Source organism: Phasianus colchicus, chromosome 7, assembly GCF_987193195.1.
Source record: "Phasianus colchicus chromosome 7, bPhaCol1.hap1.1, whole genome shotgun sequence".
Taxonomy (NCBI): Eukaryota; Metazoa; Chordata; class Aves; order Galliformes; family Phasianidae; genus Phasianus; species Phasianus colchicus.
Window position 1 is genome coordinate 18,946,583 of NC_143442.1, and position 24,698 is coordinate 18,971,280.

At 35.2% G+C, this 24,698-nt stretch overlaps 1 protein-coding gene across 8 annotated transcripts in view; it reads left to right on the plus strand.

Annotated features, from left to right (window-relative positions):
* The window catches only part of MYO3B (myosin IIIB), a 193,097-nt gene that overhangs the window by 74,849 nt on the left and 93,550 nt on the right, over positions 1–24,698 (plus strand). For all 8 annotated transcript variants that reach the window (XR_016468258.1, XM_090143988.1, XM_090143985.1 and 5 more), the window contains 9 exons: positions 4,723–4,878; positions 17,744–17,840; positions 18,727–18,843; positions 19,641–19,745; positions 21,875–21,958; positions 22,661–22,863; positions 23,260–23,358; positions 23,973–24,087; positions 24,471–24,597. Coding sequence is in view for 7 of the 8 variants with exons in the window: in XM_090143988.1 (XP_090000114.1) it covers positions 4,723–4,878; positions 17,744–17,840; positions 18,727–18,843; positions 19,641–19,745; positions 21,875–21,958; positions 22,661–22,863; positions 23,260–23,358; positions 23,973–24,087; positions 24,471–24,597 (1,103 nt within the window). In the remaining variant the exon portion in view is untranslated. The remainder of the gene's footprint in view (positions 1–4,722; positions 4,879–17,743; positions 17,841–18,726; positions 18,844–19,640; positions 19,746–21,874; positions 21,959–22,660; positions 22,864–23,259; positions 23,359–23,972; positions 24,088–24,470; positions 24,598–24,698) is intronic.

Below are 24,698 nucleotides of genomic sequence, written 5' to 3' on the forward strand. Positions count from 1 at the left end.
ATCCATCTCTTCCTTTGGGGAAACCTGGTAACTATTTTATCTGTATTTGGTAGGAGAGGGTCTCAGCACCTCAGGAAGACCTGAAGTCCTGTTTAAGACCTTTGAAAGCTTCCTCATTGGTAGGCATCAAAGAGAGCAGCAGGTACTTGTGCAAGAAGGGAAGCATTTGGAAGGCAGGGGAGAGTGACAGAGAGCTGTGTGAAGAGCAAATGGATGGTGGGAGGAGTGTGGCAGAGGGATGGGGCCAGAAGAGTGGCAAAGAGAAGCATGTCAAAACAATTGCTGAACGGATTGGAGGCTCTCTCTCTTTTGCCCAGAGGCTGTGTGTTCCCTGCCTAATACAAATATGATACACAATAATCATTTCTTCCAAATAACATATTCACCTTCTGTGCATGCTGATGATAAACAGTGACTAGATGTCTCACTGGCACTTTGGCTCATGAGACAAACCAAGTGTCAGCAACCCACTGGTAGCAATTGAGAAATCTTCAGAAAATGTAGCATTTTTAAAATGTAAAAACTGAAGGAAGCAATATGCTAGAGAACTACTATAAAGTACCTGAGCTATAAGAGTTGTAGCTTCTTGTGTTCTTCATGAAGAAAATATCTGTGGCCAAATGAATCATAATGTATCTGATTGAAAGAAATTTTTTTAAAAACCCTTCTGCTGCTGCTCTTCTACTGCTGCAGTAATGAATGACATTAGTAATTGTTTTCTGTTTCTAAGCACACAGGAGATTTAGACCACCATTGCATTTCTTAAGGAATCTATTTCTTTCCATTTATTCATTAGTAAATATTAGCTCATGAATGCTGATAAAATTGCTCCCTTTTCAGTCATCTGATTTTCTACTTGCGAAATGGCAATTTACATTGTTGAGATATAGCAGTTCCAACAATGTTATCATCCAAGTGCAAGCAGCTAGTGAATTTTTAGAGGCTGTTTCAGACAGGCCTGCATGTATGGGAGTCTGCTTTTATCACTAGCTAATAAATGCTTCATCTTTGCCTGTAATTGTGGCAGAATGGAAACGGTGCTTAGGAGCCTGGATGTGAGATTGCAGCAAATGGCTGCAACCTATGTTTAATGTAGTGACACTAATGAATTCTGAAAATTAATTTTCAGCTAAGAAAGCATGATGGAAGATACTAGAATTTCAAATTAGGTAATGAATTAGCTTTCATCAGAACCAACAACATGTACAGTGTTTGTTTCCTTTTCAGTCTCTTTGTATTAGCACTGCACATTATTTTAGATCCAAAAAATTGCAAACCACCTCTGATCATATTTTCATTATACCTTATGTGAAACTCATATTGCAGTACATTTTCTATTCAATTTGCTCCATGTGAGGAAGTCTTACCATGTATGTTTTATATTATATAATTTCCATGGCCAAAATAAATTTACTTAAATTGCAGGTGCACCACATTTTTTTTTGTTTTATATATAATTGCAATATGTTTGATGTTGGACAGCTAGCTTAGGCACTCTCAAAATTGGTCTTAAATGAATTTATCAGGTCCAGATGAATATCTGAAGATACTACAGTTTTTCTCCTTTCTTTAGAAGCAAATCCTCCAGTGATGTTATTTCTTAATATTTACACATACAATGCACACTGAGACTTCTTTGGCCATGCTGAATAATAATATTTTCTGGTAAGTGACATTATAAAAGCTGCTCAGTTACTGTACTCTTCCTCTAAAATGTTAATAACGTTAGGTTTCAAAGTTACGTATTACTTCTTGATTTCTTTTTTCTGTACTTTATGAAGAATATGTTTCTTGTTTGGATGTACTGATTAGTTACGACAACTGTGAATGCAAGCACCCGTGTACCCATGTGATTAATTTTTTCACATAGTTCTGTTTCAGGCATGTAGAAAGTGCTGTAATAAGTCACCTTCATGAAGGCTTTAACATCAAAGCGATCAATATGCTATCCTGCATTAATGTTTTCTGTAGTAAATCGTTTCCAGTGTAGATGATCCCTCATGGAATACCTGCAGTGAGCCTGATGTTCCCTTTTTCACCAACTCATAAGTGGTGGCCCAAGAATAGTTAGATGTTATTTACTAGCTCTTTGCTTTGTTGTGGCATCCCAACAATCATTAGAGAGGGCCTACTTTTTCTGATAAAGGCACAAGCTTTGCACAATCTGAGCTTCAAATGGAGACATTGATCCCGGAATCACAGTTATTTGTCTTTTGTGTTGCTAGCTTAGTCATCTTATACATTCTTGAAGTTTCACTTGTGTTTCAAGTGAATTCCTAAGTGGCCACAGATTGCAAAAATATCCTGCTACCAAAAAATAAAATCTGCATATAGATGAAAAAATATATAAAAAGTAGTTGCAGAAGACAGGGACGTGACAAGAATATGCAACAGAAGCAAAGGTAATCAATCCCTCATGTAGCCTTCAAGATGTTTTCACTGACAGAACTTATTTGTACTCATTAAAATGTTTGTCAGACTCAGAGAGCTAGGATTTCAGGCACACAATGCAGAAGCTAAGAACTTATTTCCCTAAAATATTTCCCTTCCTCTCCAAAAACTTCTATGAATGCAGTATCTTGGATATTTGGATGTTTCATGTCCTATATGGAAAAAATTTTTCTTGCCACTTCTGGATCTTGTCCATAGGGTATCTTTGGAGGTGCATTGGACCAAAGCTCAGAGCAGAACTTACTGTAATAACTGCATAACACAGGGTAGAAGATTTTAGCATTTCTTGTGAATGGTTCTATGTGGAACCATGTAATTTCGTAAGGAGATTTCATTTAATCTAACATATTGTTACTATCTAAAAAGTAACTCCAGCCATGTCTTCCCTTGAATTCAATTATATTACTTTAATATTTCAGATGTATTCAAATGAAACAGGAGTATTTATATATTAGCAATATAAAATACATGATGTGAATTTCTAGATGCTGTTAGTAAAAAGCAAGAGCCTGTGAGCTTTTCAGACTGACATATGCATGTCAAATACTTGCCATTAAGTCGTGATTTTTGTATAGTTTTGCATTTTCTTTTCTTCTGCCTATCTGATTAATGGTATCTTCCTTTTAGATGCTTTTTTCATTTTGCACAGAAAGCACATAAATATAACCAGGATTGGCATGGACTGTATAGTCTGTGTGGGTGTACTGACAAAAAACCATGGATAACAGCAGGAAAGGAGTGTGTGGTGGGGATGTCTGAACCTGTTAAAGGCCAATGATGGATCTTTCTTCATGGGAGGACAGGAGCTGTATTTATAGCTTTGTACTCTGAAGGAAGGAGATAACACAGTTTTGTTGGTAGCCTTTCTATCAGGAGGCCTTAGTTCTGTCTGACAGCAAAACCCACCAAAACAGTTAAACTGGCAGCAGATTTTAGAGACTGTCTTTTCTGGACTAGATGTAGCAAGAAGAGACTGAGAAAAAGTTTTTCAGGAAACTAAAATATTAAATTTATGTCCAAAGACATTTCAGGATCATTTTCAGACCTGACTTAGACTTCAGTAAAGTATTTGAGGTGAGGCTAAATTTTATTCATTTTCTGATGTATTTGATAATGTTTAGAATTAGTTAATGTGCATATATTAAATATTATTGATTTTTTTTTTTTTATAATTGCATTGATGCTTCTAGAATATCAGTTGTTCTAAAAGGTATTAAAGTTTCATTGAATTTGGGGGTGAAAAGATAATGTTTATTTGTTATATTTGCCCCTGATAAGGAAGTACTTCAGATGTGACACTTAATAGCAGCAAATATGAAATGTAATTTTGAAGTATATAGTATGAATGTATCTCATCAATTAAACTCATCTTGGACTACGATTCACTGAAATGAATATGGAATTGCAGGTTTTCTTTCTCACATTACTATAAATGTTTTTTTATGTAACTGAGATAAACAGAATGTAACTTTCATATAAAGAAGAATTAAAGGGTACTTTAAAGCAATCTGATCATTTTTCTGTTTGGACTGTATTATTTAAACTTTACTGTACAGAAGAGAATTCTAGTTTAATCATGACCTCCTCAGTTTTAAATCTTTATTATAGAAATTAACATTACACTTTATGCTAATCTAATAGGATACAGCTCTCTACTACTTGATCACCTGTTTCTATCACAGACTGAACTTTGGTACCCTGACCAGCATTTAAATCTGACACTCATTTCTGTTCCCTTTTGAATTATGAAGGTTTGCTGAATTTTCTATGATTCTTATGCTAACAACTTAGAATCACAGTATAGGAGCTCTATCTGATGTATTGCAAGTTTTGCTTTAAATTTTATTAGGCTGTGTCCTTAGGTTCTTGGTCAAAATGCTCACTGGAGAGTAGGTAGAAAATTAAAGTGAATGAAATATTGTCTATTCATCTTTGGTTATGTTTGGTGTCTATTAACTGTGCAGCAATTACAATGTCAATTTTTCATAGTAAGCTAGTTGCAGTTTTCCAAAAAAAGACTGAAATAATCTAAGATTCATAACCTTTATAAGTAATATAGTTGCAGGATGAATTTACTTAGTTAAGTATTAATGTCAGCTTTATTCCAATGTGAGAAGAAAATTTTCTCTGCATACCCAGGAACTCTGCGTACTAAGGAATTTGTGGAAAAAACAAAACAAACTGTGCAATAACAACTATGTGAAGTAAACCAACTCAAGTCATGGTGTAATGAAATAACATAATTGCATGAGACCGCTATTTCTGTCTTAGGTGTCTTATCAAGGATTTCGAAAAACGTCCTACAGTCACCCACCTTTTGGAGCATCCATTTATTAAACAAGTGCATGGTAAAGATATGTCTCTGCAAAAACAGTTGGCTGAGCTTATCCAAGAACAGCAGCGACTAGGCTCTGTAGCAAAAACAAGGTACTGTACAACACATATGCAACAGCCTTCCTTCCCAAACAGATATTTACTGTTTCAAATGATCTTATTAATGCATTGACTAATAATATCATTAGCCAAAGGTGTGGTATGCCATGTGAATGCAAGAAATATGCTTTCATATTGCTAGATTTTAAAGCAACAAGCTAAAAATACAAACTTTTTAACCTTCTTTCTCCTCCTGAACTCTTATTTTATATGTATCTGCTCCTGACTTAATCTCAGAAACGCTTGAAATTCCAAAATGTTCTGGTCTATGGAAGTCTTTTTATCTTTTGGTATGAAGAAACTTCTATTTTGGTACATGGTGAACAATGAAGTTGCTGTTAGAAAATGTTAAGAATAGATTTCCTTTTGATTAGACACTAATGCTAAGTAGGTTATTCAGTACTTAAAATATTGTTTTGCTTGTAGTTTCATAACAACTGCTATTTTTCATTCAGTCTAGCAATTAATTTAACTATGTTAAAAAACAATGAATATGATTTTTTTTGGTTTGTTTTTACTTTTGAGGCTGATAATGTATGTCTTAGTTTAGCTGTTGTCCAGAGGGTGGCAGGATTTCACTGCCTTTAGAAAGAATTAAATGCAAATGAGCACACCTTCCCAAGCTCAGCAATCATTCTGCAATATGAAATTTGTCTACCATGAGATAAGCTCTAGCTTATTATTATAAACAAACACGTACTAATGTTGATGGAGAATATTAAATGTCGTGATTCACAAGTCATAAACATGTATATGCTTATATGTGATTAGACTCTGTAGCTTAAATGCTAAAAGCACAAACAAAAATGTGCAAGTTAGAATAATAGAGTAGCTGTAAGTAGAGTTTCAAGGTGAAGCTGACTTCTGTTCCTCCTCTCCCTCAAAAAAGCGTATCAGAGATTATGTAAGGGTGCTATGCCAGCATTCATTGTATGTTCCTGCCGCGTCTTTCCCCGGAGCAGGCCTTCCTTGTGGTCAGATTACTTACAGCTGTGGCTTGAATGGCACAGAAAGTTTTGGAGTTTTCCCAGCTGTTGACCAAATAAAAGATACAGTGTGTAAATGATCCTTGTACTATAAGGAACTCAAAGTGTATTTCAACAAATTACTCTGGTATCTGGCTGTGCAATGTAGGATGAGAAAGAGTCAAGATCAAGCCAGCATTTATTTCCTCAAGTCTGTCCATAAACTAGTCATGTAGCTCACAGACAACTTATTTCTCATCACTAATAAAGTGAGAATTTCACCTTTATGAGCTCTGTTATAGTCTCTCCTCTACTCTTAAACCCCTACTCTCAGCATACTTTGTCCCCACCGTATTCTTTCCTGGTCTTTTGTTTTGCTTTTCACTATGCCTCTGAATTATGCTGAGTACTAAGAGGCAGATGCAAGATCAGGTAGCTAGAGAAATCTTTTACCTTCACTTTGAAGCCAATATATCGTAGAACTATTATTAAAGAATCATAAAATCACAGAATGGTTAAAGTTGGAAGGAACCTCTGGATTCAACCCATGCTCAAGCAGGGGTGCACAGACAGGGAGGGTGCCCAGCATTGTGTCCAGAAAGTTTTTGAACATCCCCAAGAATGGAGACTGCACAACTTCTCTGGGAAGCCTGTGCCATCCTAATAGTAGAGCAGTGCTTCCTGGTGTTCACCTGGACCCTCTTGTGTTTCAGGTTTCATTGCCCCTTGCCCTGACACTAGGCACCACTGAAAAGTCTGGCTCCATCTTCTTTCCACCCTCCCTGCAAGTATTCGTATTCATTAATGAAGTTTGCAGTTAGCCTTCCTTAGGCTGAAAAGTCCCAGCTCTCTTAGCCTTCCCTAATAGGAGAAAATAGAATGCCTTTCTGATTTTTTTGGATCACTGTAACTTTATACTACAGCTCCATTGCTAGCTCCTTAATTTTTTTTTTGAAGCACTGGCCCACTGTGATCAAGACAAAGAGTGAGGACAAAAATTTAGTATGCTCCAGCATTGAAATATACAATATATTGTTCTGAATGATGAAGTACTGATTTTTCAAGTGACTTGATCAAACTGGGGCAAAATTTTGTAAGACTGGAAAAGCATATGCATGCAAAAGACCAAGTCTGTGTTCTGTTTTGCAGAATCTCATAATATTTCCAATAGTAAAAATCAACCTTTTTTTTTCCGTATTCTAAGAAGCAATTTAGTAAATAAAGAATAAATTTTAAATAATTAGGATTTTGAAGGCTAGAAGCATCTGAAATCTTTTTCTTATGTTAACAAGTGTTGGACTTCTGTAATGCTACCTGCCTTGTTGCTGAATGTTCTGTTGTAAAGCCCTACACTCAACTGCAGGTCCGAAAATAGCAGTTTTATACTCCCAGAAGTAGGAAAGTTCTAAATTTTAAGTAGGTACTTGCTACCATGCTAGTTAATGTTGGACTATAAACAAAAGATTATTACAAGAGAATCAATCACCATCTAATTATAATATTCCCCAGAGGCATACGCTCAGTCATCTCATAATCTCTGTAATAGAAAGATTTATCCTCTAGGAAAAATAGTAGCAGTGAAAAGCCTTAAAAATTCTGTAATGCCTTTATAAAATAATTTTCAATGCAGAATCTGATATGCAGAAGAACACATGACCAGGTGGTGCTTTAAAAAAGTTTACTGGCAATCATTTCTGGTGATCTCTTGAAGTGATCTGAGTGTATAATCACCACTTCAAAGTGATTAAAACCCAGGCTGAATAAAACCTTTCTATTATACCACTGGGTATATGTGCATGCTCTTTTTCTGTTTATTCGTGTACACATGACAGTTTGAGTAAAATGTGCATTAATTCTCTGGTGCTGAGAGATAAAGAAAAGTAGATGCCTTTTTAGAAACATAGCAACACTACAGATCAGTTAATTAAAAGATGAGTTAAAGAATATTTTCTTTCATTTATACAGCCATAGATCTCACAGAGTGTATGCTGAAAATTTCCAGAAACTAGAAAATCATCAGGACACTGATGTTAACAGCACTTCTACTGTGAGGGAAGTCAGGGGGTCAGCAGTGATGACAACTGATCAGGAGGTGTCTGGGTTTCGTCTCACATGAAAGTCTTCCAACATCAGAGCACTCTATATCTTTTGATGCTTTACTGACTCAGCAGTTGTGGTGCTTTTAAAAATTTATTTATAGGATTCTCTTTCCAGTTGAACCATCCCAGTTATGTCTATTTTGGGACATCACTTAAGATCATTGTGCGGAGAGCAAGACTGAAGGCTAGAAATTCAGTATTACTGATTTAGAGATAATGAAGGACTACGCTTGACTATAATTCAAGTTATTTTTCCACAATCTGTGTAGGAGATGGGGGCAGGGATATTGAGGGAAAAAATACCGATGAGTACTAGATGAAATCAGGAGAATGAAAATGAAGCTTATGATGTGGTTAGACCAGATGTGCCGAGCTGATTTAACAGCTCCCTACCACTGACGGGAGTGGTTCCCCTCATATTTTGTCTTTGACTTACTTCTTCAGCTTCACTTTCAGCTGGGCAGTACCACTCCTTGCCTAATCTGGGCTCTGGTATTCACATGATTCTTTGGTGAGTCTCCCTGGTTTGGTGTAGTAAACTTGCAGAAAATGTCACATGCATTATTAATCTGCTAGTATAGGGAACTGGTTAAGCTTGGGAAGGGGAGGTGGCTCATGGCAGGTACAAAAGGGACAAAATCTTTCAGTTAAATTGGTGCAATCCACCTTTTCTAACCACACCATTATCTGTGAGGAAAGGTTTGAGCGGATAGGGAATATAATCATTTTTCCTTGCCAAGTGATGTTCATGTTCAGGCTGTTTAAGTGGCAGTTACTTTTGTGGCGTTGCCATGCTATATGCAAAGGTGTGGTTGCAGTAAGCGTATAACTGGGTCTAATCTGAGCATCCAGTCGGCTTACTAGCTTTGACACACTTGTTCTTAATTATATAAATAGAAGTATAATGATTCATTTGAATTTTTTCACAACACGCTACTAGAGACAAACAGCCCCTAAAAGCACTTTTAAGAATTTTATTATTAACTATTTAAAACAATATGTGCATAAAGGTCTAAATTGCCACCTAACCACAAGATCTAGTTAATGCCGTGAAAGGAGGTACAAAGGCATCTCTAATCCACTTTCCAGCTTCCAGACAAGTCTGGACAGGTTTATTTCCCAATCCACAATGCACTGGCATCAGAGTGCTGTTATGATGTTTTAGTGTGAGATCTGAGTGATTATACTTACCGGGAAGCTTTAGGATGTATTGAGTGCGTCATAGATCTGTGTTAATCTCATTTGAATCTCTCCTAGCACTGACTTGCTCATTTTGGCCTAGAGCATCCTATAAAGGTAGTAGTTTACGTTAAAGAGGCAATTCCTTCTGCCCTAAGGAAACCTTTATCAGCACTGTGAGTTTACTTCCCATTGTTATATGACACTGTAGCCAAAGATCTGTTCTGAAATGCATTAGTGATTTTAACTCCAAGCGTGAGTCCACAAATGGGCTCAGGTCATTGTTTTGTCCTACTTTCCAGTAGCCGTTGGGCTTGTCTGATGTCTCAGGGAGTTGACTGTGTTCACAAAATGAGAAAGCCAACCTGGCAAAACCAAAGAAAATCAGGACTGCTTTTCTTCTGTTTTGGTGAGCCTGTTTGGCTCACTGAGGGTTTGTAGAGGTGATGAAGCTGGTGCAAAAGAGCAAGGAAAACTACAGCACTCAGAAAGGGGAGTTGGCAAAAATTCTTTGGCAAAGAGTTTTAGATTGCAGCTCACATTTCTCAACTGTGTTCTAAAGATTTGATGGAGAAACGTGGGGAGTTGTTCTAGCAGTTCACTGCTACTAAAAAGGGAAGAACTGGCTTACTTCTTCCATTTTGCTGCAGCTCCAGGAACAAACTCCTTATGATTTTCTACTGTGTTAGTGACTGCAGAGAGGGGTTCCTCAGCTAATTTAGTTGAAGTAGCAAAGGGATTATCTCAGGTGACCAGAAATAAGGAATAGGAGAGGTAGAAAGAAGCTGTCACCATTCAGCAGAATTGTCTGGCATGACTTCTGGAGTCATGGCCTGAAACTTCTCAATTCAGTTTCTTTCATACTTAATTTATAAACTTCATTGAGCACAGTATAGTTAAGCTTAAATTTGGCACAGATCTTCATACATTAGAACTTGAGGTTCTCTCTGCTGAGCACAGAATAGCCTGCTAAATGTATGCTTTTGTTGCCATCATCAGATTTTTTTTCTGATAAAATGTTTTGCCATATCCCTTTGCCATTAGGTAACTTTCTAGAGAGTTTCACACTCTATTTTGTTTAAGTGGGAAATTAATAATTTAAAAATTATGCTAGTGTAAGGTATATCTTTTTAAAATAAAAAACAGCACTGACACTTGCTCCTGCTATTTTAATGAAAAAGATTTTTTGAAACTTTTCCACCACCTATATTTTTCCCTGAACTATTCTTATCAGTAAGATGCGGATATGTCCTATTTCTATGAAAGCAGGCACTGTATTTCAGAAGAGTAAGGACGTGCTTCTTCCACTCACATAATGAGGAAAAAGCTTCTTTTTTTTATGGTTAACATCTTTTAGACTGGAAACATTTAGTTTTGCCATCATCTTGGGCCAAGCTGAAATTTCAGTAGCAGTGCTCCAATTTGCAATGCATCTTTCTAATACTCTCAGGAGGGAAAGCTGTGACGGTCCTGTCACATCTTCAAAACCCTTTTATAAATGAAGTCAGTGTGTTTGTTTTGACCAGTTTCTAACAATACTTGGTCATTAAAGCTAATTAATATAGTATGAAAATGATCTAGCAATTATATGTTATATAGTTAAGTAATATAGTAATGAAAAGTAATATTCTTTTCGTTATATAGAAATGCCACAGAAGCAGATATATGAAGTTTTATTTTTAGAAGTATACCCAGTGTTACATTGTCAATTCTATTTTGTGAGTTTCTCAATTCTTAAAACGTGAAGAGACTAGTATATCAGAACATTGCTTCATACATAATTTTCTCCAGCAAGGTGGAAATTTTCTTTCCTATTTTGTTCTGAAGTGAAATACAATTGCTTTTTAATGCATGGATTTTGATTTCCTGCACATTTTGGGAGCCAGAGCATTCTTAATGCCATCAGTATGTAGTTGTATCTTGGAAGGAAGCATTTCTTAAAATCACAGGAGGTGATGTCAGATTTTTGCCTGTTTTATTTTTGTTTGTTTTGTTTTCTGGACTTACACAAATACTGTGAAATGCTTTCAGGTTATTCAAACAGTGTCCTCATGTGCATAATAACATTGCAAGCACAAGAGATGTAATTGGTTCCTGAAGGCTTGTACCTCATGTAGCAGTAAATTGAGTTACAGTAAGGTGTGGATAACAGAATTTGCAAACCTTGGTCGGGAGTCATAAGCAGAGTTATAAAAAAAGTTTAAGATATGGTAACAATAAATAAGGATTAATAAAGTCATTGTGGTTTATTCTGTTCCATCAAAGTAGAGAAGTGTACACAAGTGCACGCGTATCTTGCTGTGTTCTCGGGATAAGCTCTTCGAGATAGAGATGCATAATTGTGTATTAGGAAAATATCAACAATGTTTAGGCACTCACTGACTTATCATCATGCTATAGGATTGAAATAATTGTTTTATTCCTCATTCTCTCTCTAAGTTACTGGGTAATGTCTGTTATGTCATTTTCCCTCGATATATCCCTGCTTCTCTGTTTATGAAATGGAAGTAGATAACTTCATGTGTTATTCCTATAAAAATAAATAATAGTTTATCTGAGACAATAGTTTTATCTTTGACTTGTTATATGAAGCACTACCATAGCTTTGGTCGCTGTAAACCTGTTAACAGAGAGAAACATCCATAACACTTGAATATCTAATTGTTTTGTCCTGACATCCCTTTTGCCCCAGCATAGGAAGACTCTAAGCAAATATACATTAGATTATAGATATTGTTAATTGTCAATCAGCAGTAAACATTTGCTCTGTGTAGATTGTATTTTTGTTAAACAGTATTTTGATGTGTTAGATAATCCGTTAAGGGAGACAGTAAGAGAGAACTACTCACTTTCCAGATGTCTTTCAGACTTTTGAACTCGTTTGTTAGGATCAGTTGCCTTTTTGATTCATAGCACAAGCAATTCTAGCAGCTGGGCTGATTGCCAACCTGCTGAGGAGGTAGCCAGAAAGAGTTTAGTCTGTTTCCTGGTATTTCTAAATGTTAAATGACTCCTTGTGCTCACTACATTGGCAAAATGCACTGCAAAAAATGGGCTTGTTTTCTGGAGTTTATTTCTAAGCACAGTAAAATATTATTCCTTATCTTTTTGTGCTTCTCAGGATTTAATCCAAACCTAGTAAAGCTGGCAGCTGGTTCAGTGTTTAAAAATTTGGAAAAATAAATTTTAGTATTTCAGAGGCCTATTAAGTAAGGGAGTGTAAAACATTCCATAAGTAATATTTTAAAATATCATAGAGCTTGCAATGGAAGCATTTAAAAGGGAAACTTAGTACATATTAAGATGATAAAATCTTGAATCCTGTAGAAAAACCTTTCTAAAAAAGTCAAAGTAAAGATTCCATTTCATTCCATTATAAATATAAATTCCAAATTTTAAATATTAAATATTTTAGTGACTCAGGAGTAGAAGTAGTGGAAAACTGGAGAATTTTTAACGTTTAACTGAATGTTTGAAAAATACTAAAAGGAAAAAATACTAAAAGGAAATGAAATGAATGGGAATGGTCTGTATTTTTTCTTTGAATTTACAACCATTAAGAAGTTACTGATTTACAGACAATCTTAATGCTCACTGCTCCATGCAGTATAGCAATCACATGAAAATCTAAAAAAGCAAAATACTGAAGTTTGTGAGATGGAAGAATTCAAATGTAACCGTAGCTGTCTTAAATGCCTTTTGACTTTGGTAGAGAAAGAGAACATCAGGAAGGAAAACACATGATTAGAAGCTTAGAATTTCAAGCAGAAAGGAAGGATATTTACAGGATACATTCTGAACGTTTTCCTATTCTTACAAGCCTTATTTCAAAATTTTAGCAACTGTTATTATTGAAAACTGTTACATGGAGGTCTGAAAATGAGGTAATGGGTCTTTGGAGAATTGATTGCAGGATTTTTCATTCTAGACTATGAATATTATGATTGATAATATTTTTTGTATAGGTGCAGATTGTCTTCTTTGTTTTAGGGGACAGTTAATGTGGAACAACTATACAAAATAGCAAATAAGTTTATAATAATTTTAAGTTAAGAAATAGACCTAATTATTAGCTGTCATTTACCGTCATTTTGTTATCCCTCTCTACCAAATGCCATGGAGCTGAAGCTGAGCAAAGATATGGTCTTTTATATTTCCACAAGTGATTAATAACTCCTGGCCTGAAATTCTTATAAGTGATTTTATGTTTGAAATTTAATGCTGATGAAGTATCAGATGGTTTTGGTAATATGGTTTAATATGGCCGCTTCCCAATTATCAGCAGCTTTGAAGAGGCCAACTCCAGACATGGCTTTCTTTTCTCTCAGATGTTTTTCCTCTGTGTGGGTAGCTTATATTTCTCTATAAACAAGCAAGCAAGAAGAGCTCTTTTACTAATCTTTTGTTTCAGTTTTTTAAATAATGAAAGAATTTCACCGTTGGGGTAGAAAAGGTCTTTTTTAACAAGTATACCATAGACAATAAAGGGTTCACTATCCTGGGTCGTGTTGGGTCAGTGTGCTACTGTTATATGGAACAGACAGCCACCAATCCTTGCATTTTAAAGGAGATGCAAAAATGTGTACATTAGGAAGGATCAAACTTAAAGAAGCCTGGAAAAAAAGGAAGTGAAATGGAAAAAAAAAAAAAATGAGAGGGAAGCTGGGGCAGGAAGGACCTCAAATAAGAAAACTAAATATGTAGTTACCTGGGAAAGGCAGCTAGCTTTCAGGATACTTTGTTACATATTAGAGGATGTGACTGGTGGTTTAGCAGCTTCACCAGCTGGTTTGCAGCAGCAGTCCATCCAAGGAAGTAAAACTAGTTATCTAGCTTCTCTGCCAGTTCATATTTAGGCTTGAAAGCAATTAATTGCAAGGAACTCAATTGCATTCAGTCAGTAATTTCCTTTGGACTCAGAGAAAACAAGAGAAACAGGATCAGAAATAGTCCACTGATTGTAAAATGCTGAACACACAGGATTTAATGTGGCAAATGCAATACTTCAAGCCTTCATCTGTATGAATATCAGATGACTGAGTTGAAAACTTTGGGGAAAAAAAAAAATCAAAGCAGTCATGGTCCTCAAAAGCAGTCCTTGATCTGTCTACAGAATACAACTTTTTTTTTGGAGTTTACATGGATGTTTGTTATAGCTACAGCATTTATACTGAGTAACTAAGGCTATGTCAGTCTTTCTATTCTGACCTTAGTTCAGCAACTTACTCCAAGCTGAAACTTACTGTACAGGAGCAAGATTTATTCTTTGCAATGCATCACGAATAGGCTGTGCTTCTCTGCATGACAACAGCACATTCACCACTGTTTTTTTGGTACCATGTTGAGGGTTTTTTTTTAAATCTGAGTTTGGGTGTGACTCATTTTAAAATCAGCAATAATGTAAAGTATAAAAACAGTTTTTCCACATGAATCCTAGGAAAACAGTAAACAAATACTTAACAGCAAAAAGATGCAAAATAAAAGCACTGTTAGAAAAGAATGTCAGGGGTAGAGAGGGAAGAGGTTGGAACTGTGAGATTTGCCAAGAAACACTAACGTTCATGATCTAGTCTAATTTCTTTCTCAGGCTGGACCCGCCAGCGAAGTGATTTTTCAGTCTAGAAGCATCTGTAGTCCATCTTGTTTTTCCTTCCCCACCATCAGCTTGACTGCAGGGTATTAGCATACAGTTACGTACAGTGCACTTCTATTATTACAACTGACATCTAGTAGGAGTAGCACTACTTTCTGCTTGCTCCTCCTCCAAATGCTGAGAAAACTCCCTCCTTTCTAGCTCTTCTTTCCTGATAAAAAGGCAAAGGGAAAATGCTTAGGAGGACAGAAACTTTTTCAAGTGCTCATCACTAGAATTCTAGAATAAATTCCTATATTTTACAAGTGCCTTGAGTGAATAGCCTTTTACAGCACTTTTGCAATGAAGAGAATACATCCTACAAGATATGACTCAGAACATTCTTGGAACGTAACACCTTCAGTTCTTTTTTTACTTAGGATTTGCCCATGGCAAAGGGATTGGAACTAGATGATTTTAAGGTCCCTTCTGACCTAAGCCATTCTGTGATTCTAAGAGTAATTGAAAAAAGGCTGATCATTTGTACTGTTGAAGAAAAAAATACCCCAAAGCTACAAACATTTTCCCACTTAAAAGTGTTTCTTTCTGCTTTCTAAGAAATAATTGTTTCAAAATACTTTAACAGCAGAGTATGCCTCTGATGTACAATTGTGAAAATAATAAAAGTTTACTGTCTGTATTCCTCCTTTTCACTCTGTCTATATATCAGTGGGTCTTTGGGTCAGTAGAAAACTGATGAGGCCAGCAGAAGATTTGAAGCTAATGTGATGCTATATTCTTAAAATCCTCTTCCTAATCATGTTCTTAGGAAAATGAGTTAAGCATAAAGAAGTGTGTGCACAAATGTATCTGTTTTACATATTTGACTAGGCTAGTTTCCTTATTTATTTACATAGATTTAAAAAAAAAAAAACACAAAAAACAACAACAAGAACAAAAACACAACACCTTTCCAATAACAGAATTGATTTGTTTATCACTTAAGGAGAACAAACAGCAGGAGTTTAATACACAATCAGATAACAGATTAGTTTGCAAAGCCATCATGCAATTAGAGATGCTTAGGTTTAAATACACCCCTCCTCCCTACATCCCTACACCTCTGTTAGAGAAATCCATACTTGCAAGTTGTTGCAATTTAATATTGTGGTTGTGAACACAAGCAACTGCTAAAATATTTTCTTCATTTTTGGACTGACAGTTGCTCCCATCTCGGAATAGTTTGCATTATTTACAACAGAATTTTTCTCAGTTGCAAAGTAAGAGGTTGAATTCTTTTTTAAAATTGAAACAACAATTAGAAAAACAGTAGTATATTAGGCCACTTACATACAGTCCTACTCCCTTGAGGTTCTAGCTTGTCAGCAAAGTGTAATGTTTTTGAATATAGTAAGCACTTAACAAAAATCTGAAAATGGAAGAATTAACTGAATGGAACTTTGAACAAAATCACACTACCTTCACTGCCCACTGGAAATAATAACCACTGTATTGTGTTTTTTTTAATAGATCCTTTGTGTTCTTCCTTCGTTTCTTCATATGTATCAAGGAGACAACAATTTCTATTTGGAAATGTAGGATGTAAAATATAAGTGGGGCTGTTAGCAACGCTTGTATTTTGTTTTTTAGCTGACAAAACAGCATGCATTGTTTTATTTAATTAAAATTCAAATAAACTATTATAGAATAGTTATCCAGAACTCATGGAGTAACCGAAAGAAAATAAAAAAACATGAATAAAAATGGACATAAATAATGAGGATCTTTAAGTGTAGTTCACAATTGTTAGTAAATACATAACATATTTCACTTTCCTATTTCTTAGACACTTTTCAAGCAGAAACTCTTTTGTACATGATGGTATAATAGCTCTTGGCTATGAAAACAGTCTACTTACTGAATGAAATCTAAGTTCAAATGTAGAAATGCACATAAAAGGATAAATGCTCATTTTTTAAACAATTCCATGAGTACGTGAAGATAAGATTAAAGAAAAAAAGAACTGCTACATCTTCATCTTAACCTTCAACATTACAGACAAAGAGTATTTTCTGCCACATCACAGATCTCATTCTGTTATTCTTTGATCTAATATTTAGTATTGTTTCTGGATGTATGATCATGTGATTCCTACTTTCTACGTGGCAACTAATGTAGAAACAATCTGTCAGGACTGTCATTGAGGATCAATGCTAAATGTTACTCAGCAGGATGCAGACTGTATCTCGGTGGGTGTCCTCCTACTATGCTTTGATTATGTTTGTTGTAAAGAAAAGCCTACTTGTGCTTACAGTACTCATATTTCACCCCCTCCATGAAAAACATATTACATCCTTTTGATTTGTCCCTGTTTCAACAATATAGATACTTTAAAAACATATACGCAGCATTTTTGAAGATTCCTTCGGTATAATCTGATTATAAAGGGGTTATGTGACAGTTTGTCTCTGCTACTTATTGTGTGGCTTAAATCTCTGAGGACAAGCTGACTGTACATCCACACAATTTAGAATCTGATGGCAGCTGTGGCTCAAAAATGTTCTGGAACAGTTCTAGGGTCATCTGGGGAAGCACCTTGTTGTACACCAAGGTACAGGAGGATTTTATTCTACTTATTACTTCTTATAACTTCATTAGATAGCAAAACTGCAGGCTGGCTACATAGGATAAAGATTTAATTAAACAGAGAGGTGATTTAACTTAGAGCAAGGAGGAAAATGAGATTTTAAAAATATTTTTCTGCATGAGTGTGAAGAAGTAAGTCTACAAATAGATCTTCATCTATGAACAATGATAAATAGATCAGGGTTATATATACTGAATGAGAAAAGAGGGATATTACATTGCACAGCAAGCTGATATATTGCATTTATGAAAGAATATTTTGCATAAACAGTAGGAATTTCAGAAAGCATACCTAAGTTTTCTGTGTGGCAAAAACTCACCCGTGACTTTCTGTTGCCTTATAGCATTAGCTGTATTCAATAAGGTTTTATAACACTGGTGCTCTGTTAAACTTCCAGGCATGAACGAATACATACCAAAAGACCCTACCATGTGAATGGAGCTGACAAGTACTCTCAAGATGATGATCTGGTAAATCTAGAAGTTCTTGATGAGGTACTGTGTTTTCTGAGCATCAGTTTCCAATCTCTCTGCCTTACATTTTCCCTGTTTCTGTTCTTTAGGCTTCTTTTAACATAATGATAAGTGCTTCTTCATGGAAGCTTTTGTTTCAGCATGGAAAAGGAGTTGTCTCATAATCTATCTGCTATCACCATTTCTTTAGTAATAGTCTATTTAATAAGGTAAAAGCAATAGATGTGAATCCTATTCTGTGGAAGTGGTTAAATATGAGTGATACATTGAGTATCTATACATGAGTGAATATTTTCTGAGTTTACTAAAATGGAAAGTTTAGTAATGAAGATGTAGATTGATGTGACTTTTCTAAAACTGATGAGTATACATAGAGCATCTACAGCTTCTGAGTAAAACATGGTAAAACAACATCAGCTGCATATTTCGTTATATCACCTATGTGCAGAGTATCTGTAAAAAATTTTTCTGAGAATCCTTAACTTGCATGCCAGTAAGAAAAATACATAATAGCAAATTATTTTAGCATCCTGTTTAAAACAGCCTCTTACTACTAGTAAAAAAATTAATCATTAAAAGATTACTATCCTTGTTTCACGATCAAATAAAAATTCAATGGAAATGTACTGGGAAGTGCAGAAGCAATGGCTATTTTATCTTCAGAAAGTTTACTTCTTGAACTGATGAAATAAAGTGCAAGCTAATCTGGTAGAAGGATGTGCCATTTAACTTAGTTTTATGGCTCTAGTGAAAAGTTTGAATTTTTTTTTTTTATTTTGTGATATTGGTGTTTGAGAAATAATTAGTAATACTTAATGTACAAACCTCTTAATTGATGTTATTAGTATATTTACAAAAATCTCACTGACTGGGAAAATAGTGCTTAACAAATTTTTTGTAATCTCAGGATACAATTATCCATCAGCTGCAGAAACGCTATGCTGACTTACAAATTTATACGTATGTTGGAGATATTTTGATAGCCTTAAACCCTTTCCAGAATCTCAGCATTTACTCTCCACAGGTAAGAGAGACTTGAAGATGTGTACAATACTTTACATTTTGTAATAACACTACTTGCTAAAATACTCACACAATGGGAATACAGTTGAAACCACAGTCTTTTCTTCCTCCAAAAAACTATGTCTGTAAATTGTTTTCTATTTTTACTTTTAGTCGTGTTTGATTTAATTGCTTTCTGCTTGGTGACACAAATTCCATAGGAGTGCTAAGATTGCCCCACTCACAGCTGTTCCTCTTGTCTGGCATTTAGGGCTTTCTTCTGGGAAACAGAAGATAGTTATATGAACTACCTCATGCTGAGTCTGTTGCTTTCTAAACAATTGCTCTGACTGATTATTACATGTCCTGTGCCATCAGTTGTGGCTTAAAAGAAATCAGTGAATTGAATGCTGTAAAGATAGAGACAACTGAATTCTCTATGAATATGAAAAGTGGTGAAGCCATAAATCTTAGTCTCCATGGGTACCTAAGTCAGGGCTGCAGGCAGAGGAACAGATTCCAGCTTCTCTTTTATCTTTGCAGTTTCTTTGGTAATATCTGGATATTTCCCTGCTTAAATGCTTCGGTTTGAAATTATGTTCCTTGTGATCCAGGTCTCCTCACCATGTTGTAAAAGAAATGTTGGAAAACATTGGCAGTACCAAGAATTACCACTCTTTAGTCAGAATTTTTCAATAGAACAGGCAACTACTGACCTTGTGGGATGGCAGAAGAAGATACTCAGTATTCTCCTTATCAGATCTTAACTGTATGGATAAATTCTGTATTTTTACTGTTTTGTTTTTTTTCTTAATCTAGTTCTCCAAGCTTTACCATGGTATGAAGCGCTCATCCAATCCCCCCCACATATTTGCCTCTGCCGATGCTGCCTACCAAAGTATGGTGACATTCAGCAAAGATCAGGTAAAAATATTAATTTTGTTTTAGATTTCACATTAATCATACTACCACTTTGCTATGGATATAACTAAAGTTTGGTTATGTTGTGCTTTGAGAGTTTTTTTCTGTAAGCCTTTTATTCCTGTATATGAAAAACAGCAAAATCTAATTGGGACTTTTGAAGAGAACATAGCAACATAAAAGATCATATACAAGGTTAACTAGGTCAAATAGAAGTGTTACCTAACCTTATAGATTCCTGCACACCCATGAAGCACTGGCAGTTGACACCAGTCACAGGCTGTTGCAATACGTTTTGATTCTAGCCTGTCTTGCTCTAGATACTGTAATCATTTACACCTGTGTAAAATAGGGGAGTCTCAATACTTCAGCAGGTTAACAAAGTTTGAACTGCTCTTCCACTGCATAAAGTAGAAAGCAATTTAATAAGCAAGGAAGAAATGTAATGAGTATGCACATCCTGCAGTTATTTTAATGAGAATGAAATATTTTGCTGTAGAAGTTAGTTTCCTTTTTATTTCATTCTTAAAATTGTAATTTTGCACTCTTTCTAACATGATGTGTTGGATGTACATGAATACTGGGACCTAATAATGATTATGTATTGTTATCTGGAGAAAAAAATCAATTTTGTCATCAGCACATGAGGCTAACTTTGTAGATTTTTAATATAAAATATCCTCCCTATCTTCTTAGGCAGTAATTTGCATTTAGATCTAAATCTTTATGCAAAGATAGCTAATAATTACTCGTAGGCATCCAGGCATGCCTGCTAGCTTATATAGTTTGCTATTTGCAGTGGTTTTTATCTCCATTAACTGAGAAGTTATGCAGGTTCTTCAGGTAAAGATGCACTAGATGCCCAGTGTAGCTAGACAAAAAATGTATTTATTCTGTTTGTTTATCCATTCAGCCTTCCCTTGTATTTTCCTTTGAAGCCTGAAAATTGACTATATATCTAACATTTCTGGGGAATCTCAAGTCATGTTCTGACTAGTATGAGTCATGCAGGAACTTATGGGCTTTAAACTGTATAAACTGTTGTATGTGACTTCCCTGTTAAGGTAGATTAAGACAATTTCAGGTAACACAAACCTATAAATACATTGCTGTTTTATTTGTTAACAAAAAAAAACAAAACAAAAACAAAACAAAAAAAAAAAAAAAAAAAAAAACAACAACAACAACAAAAAAAAACCCAGAAAACTATTCCAGGATAATGGATTATCTTTCTCTGGGAGTGTAAAAATGTTGTCTGGAGAAATGTTATCCCTTTCAAACCATCACAAACCTTAGTTCTGTGTCAGTCATCACTGTATCAAGTATTCTAAGACCTTGTCTCTTTTCCCAGCAAAATCTTTTATGTTTACTGTGTAGTTCAGGTAACTTCAAGCTAATCCCTGAGTTTGTAAGCCTTTGGAAAACCTATAAAATACTGTGTGATATATACAGTCTGCCAAATCAAGAAGAATATGGACATGTTCTCCCAGAATCACTCAATGAACATACACATATTTTTCTGAAATGTTTAGGTTTGTTGTTTTAATCTGAATATCAGCATCATGTACATGATGATCTCTATGCAGCAATAGACCTTATGATAGTTTTCAGTGCCAGGAGCAAACTTTTGGTTAGTGTATTAAATACAGCTGTACCTTGGTTTTCCATTGATTTATATGAACTCAATGAAATGAGCTCAGATGCACTGATAATTAAGTCACGTGAACTAGCTGTGGCAATCTTTTGATTTTTACAGGCTGTGTATGTATGCATAGCATTAATTAGCTTTGTAGATAAGGTCATTCCTTTCTATGTCTTAGAGCTTAGAATTTTACTCACTTCTTCTCATGTACACATTTCTGTCAGGCATTGCAAGATAAAGTTTATAGAATCATAGAATAGCTTAGGTTGGGAGGGACCTCAAACCCCAATTTTAGTTATCTAAGGAATAAGGAAATGATTGTGGAGAGCCTCTACTGACCTTTCAGAAAGGACTTGAGAGATCTGACTCCTAAGATATTTTACAGTCTTGGTACTAATCATTAAGTAACAGATAGGAGCAGAAACAGGTGAAAATCTATTTATCAACCATGTGGTGAATTGTACACTTACTGTTTTGTTTGTATGTTCAGTGCATTATCATCAGTGGGGAAAGTGGTGCTGGAAAGACAGAAAGTGCCCATTTGATCGTCCAACATTTGACCTTCTTGGGAAAGGTATTTCTAGCAATCATGTAAAACAATGAATAAATGCTCCCCACTCCCTAGAGTTTCCACTTTATTAAATGTTTAATATTAAAAATTGTTCTTGTGAATTAACCCACTTGAGTCAGGGACAGAGTAATCAAGCATTTGTAAGCACTAAATCATGCCATTAGAGTATGACCTGCACCAAGCCATTTCAGTGCAGGAGAAAGTGACAAATTCCAAATGTTCAGTGCTGTAGTTATCTGCAGTGTTAATGGCCTATGACATTCTTTATGTATACAATAAATAACAGATCTTGCTTTGACTCTGATCTTGGAAGCTCTTATGTTCTTAAATGTTATGAGTAATGCTACTACTGCAAAATAGTGTAGAAATCAAGTATGTAAGTTTAACAGGTGTATGTATTAGTATGATTGTTGTCTTAGGTAATATTCTTTTTGTTCAGTTTTTGGTGGCTTTGTTGCCTTAACTAAATTATATGAAGCTTCAGAGATAAAACAATTGTAGAGAAGGAAGAATATGGTTTTCCTTACCTGTAGGTGTTTTCCTCTTCAGTATATGGCTTTTATTATATAGATAGGAAGGTTAATGGAGTATCTAACTCCATAAGAATGGGATAATGGGATATTATGCTTCTTAAGCAGGGATTGGATTGTGAGTAGGCAATATATTCTTTTAATGGTCCTTCTGATTTATATCTGTTCTGTCAAGGCCAATAATCGTGCTTTGCGTGAGAAAATTCTTCAGGTGAATCCTCTGGTTGAAGCATTTGGGAATGCCTGCACTGCCATCAATGACAACTCAAGTCGCTTCGGAAAATATCTGGAAATGATGTTTACACCCACAGGAGCTGTAATGGGGGCAAAGATTTCTGAGTATCTACTTGAAAAGTCAAGGGTTATAAAGCAGGCTGTGTAGGTGCACTGATCATCTGTCCTTTTTTGTAATGTTTAGATTCTGTTTAATTCTCTAAAACTTTTATTTAAGTGCTTCCAACACTTCCAAGTGCTTCCTCCTGCTCTCCTGCTGAAGCAATAAACCTTTGTGCAGTACGATTAATGACAAGAATAGTTTGGTTCTTTTGGACCAAAAGCCAGACCTGTTCTATTTTTTTTTTTTAGAAACAATGTGATTTTCTGGATTTTCTGTTTTACAGCTGAAATAGTTATCTTTGGGCTTCCATTAGTATTGGCCCTGATCATTTGCCACCTGTCTCAATGAGCTAATGATAAAGACTTTTGCTTTTACCTTGTACAAGATACTGCAAGTATAAACATATGTGCTTTATAGATCTGCTTTTCTTTTTCTAGGGGAGAGAAAAATTTCCATATATTTTATTATATTTATGCTGGCCTTTATCATCAGAAGAAACTTTCTGAATATAGGCTTCCTGAAAAAAAGCCTCCTAGGTAACTATCAGTCACATGTTTTAAGTACTCATTATAAGTATCTATTGATCAGCTCTTGCTTTCAGTATGATTTCTTCAGGTCTGTCGTAATCCTTCTGTATCCCTGAAGGATTTTTTTTTTAATCCTATCAAGCATAAAAAAAAAAAAAAAGAAAAAAGAAAAAAGGATGGACAATAAGGAATTACGGTATTTGTATTAAAAACTTGAACCATTTAAGGAGAAGGAAGAAATATTACTGTATAAATATTTTATCATATGTTCAGATCAGGACAGTTACCCTGTGCTTTCTTGCAGTTCAGGAACTCCAAATATGTTTTGAAGTTGTGTTTTTTAATTGGTATTTGTACCTAGAGAGCACCTGGTCTATATCATTCTATATTGCTTGAGAGCATGCAGGTAAAATGTTAGTAACACTATGAACAGATTATTAACAAAGAATAAGCAAAAGTGACTGCAACAAAAACAAAAACGCCTTATGAATTAGCACTAAAATATTTAATTGAAATATATAAATAAGTGTTTTTTTCAATTAATGATGTAGTTGCATTATAGTCACTGTAGGTTGTTCTGACTTATCACCTACTTAGTGCTTTCTTTCTCTCACTCTGTTTAGATACATTGATAATGAAACTGGAAGAGTAATGCACGATATTGTTACTAATGATTCCTATGGAAGACAATTTGAAGCAATTCAGCATTGCTTTAGAAGTATAGGATTCACTGATGAGGTAAGATATCCAGTTGCTAAACCACTGCTGCCTTTCCTGAAAACAACCTCCAGTGCTGCTTGTGCTTAGGCTGCCATTTGGCTGTGTGAATACACAGCATGCCACAGAATCTCTCTTATAACAGAAAGGAATTATGAAAGTAAAACCAAACACCTGGAAGCCAGGACCAGTCAGAGGTCTCAGTTTGTAGTTAGGCAAGTCCATTCACAGTTCTATAGAATCTTCTTTCTGTGTAAATAACAGCTTCCTTGAATTAGAACTTGGTCTTAGGACGATCTACAAACATTAATCACCATCCGATGCTCACCTTTGTCTTTCATGAACTAAGTTTGATGTACATATTTGACTGGATTCCTTGAGGGTGCTTTTTGTCATTTTTACAGGAAGTGTATTCAGTGTACAGAATTCTGACTGGTATCTTAAATACTGGAAACATTGAGTTTGCTGCCATTTCTTCACAACACCAAACAGATAAAAGTGAAGTTCCAAACCCAGAAGCCTTAGATAATGGTAACTACATTTTAACATGATCAACTCTGCAAATGCCATTACACTGTATTTGTGAGAATCTGTAACTTGTGGTAACAGGCTATGCTAGTGATGTCCTCAGA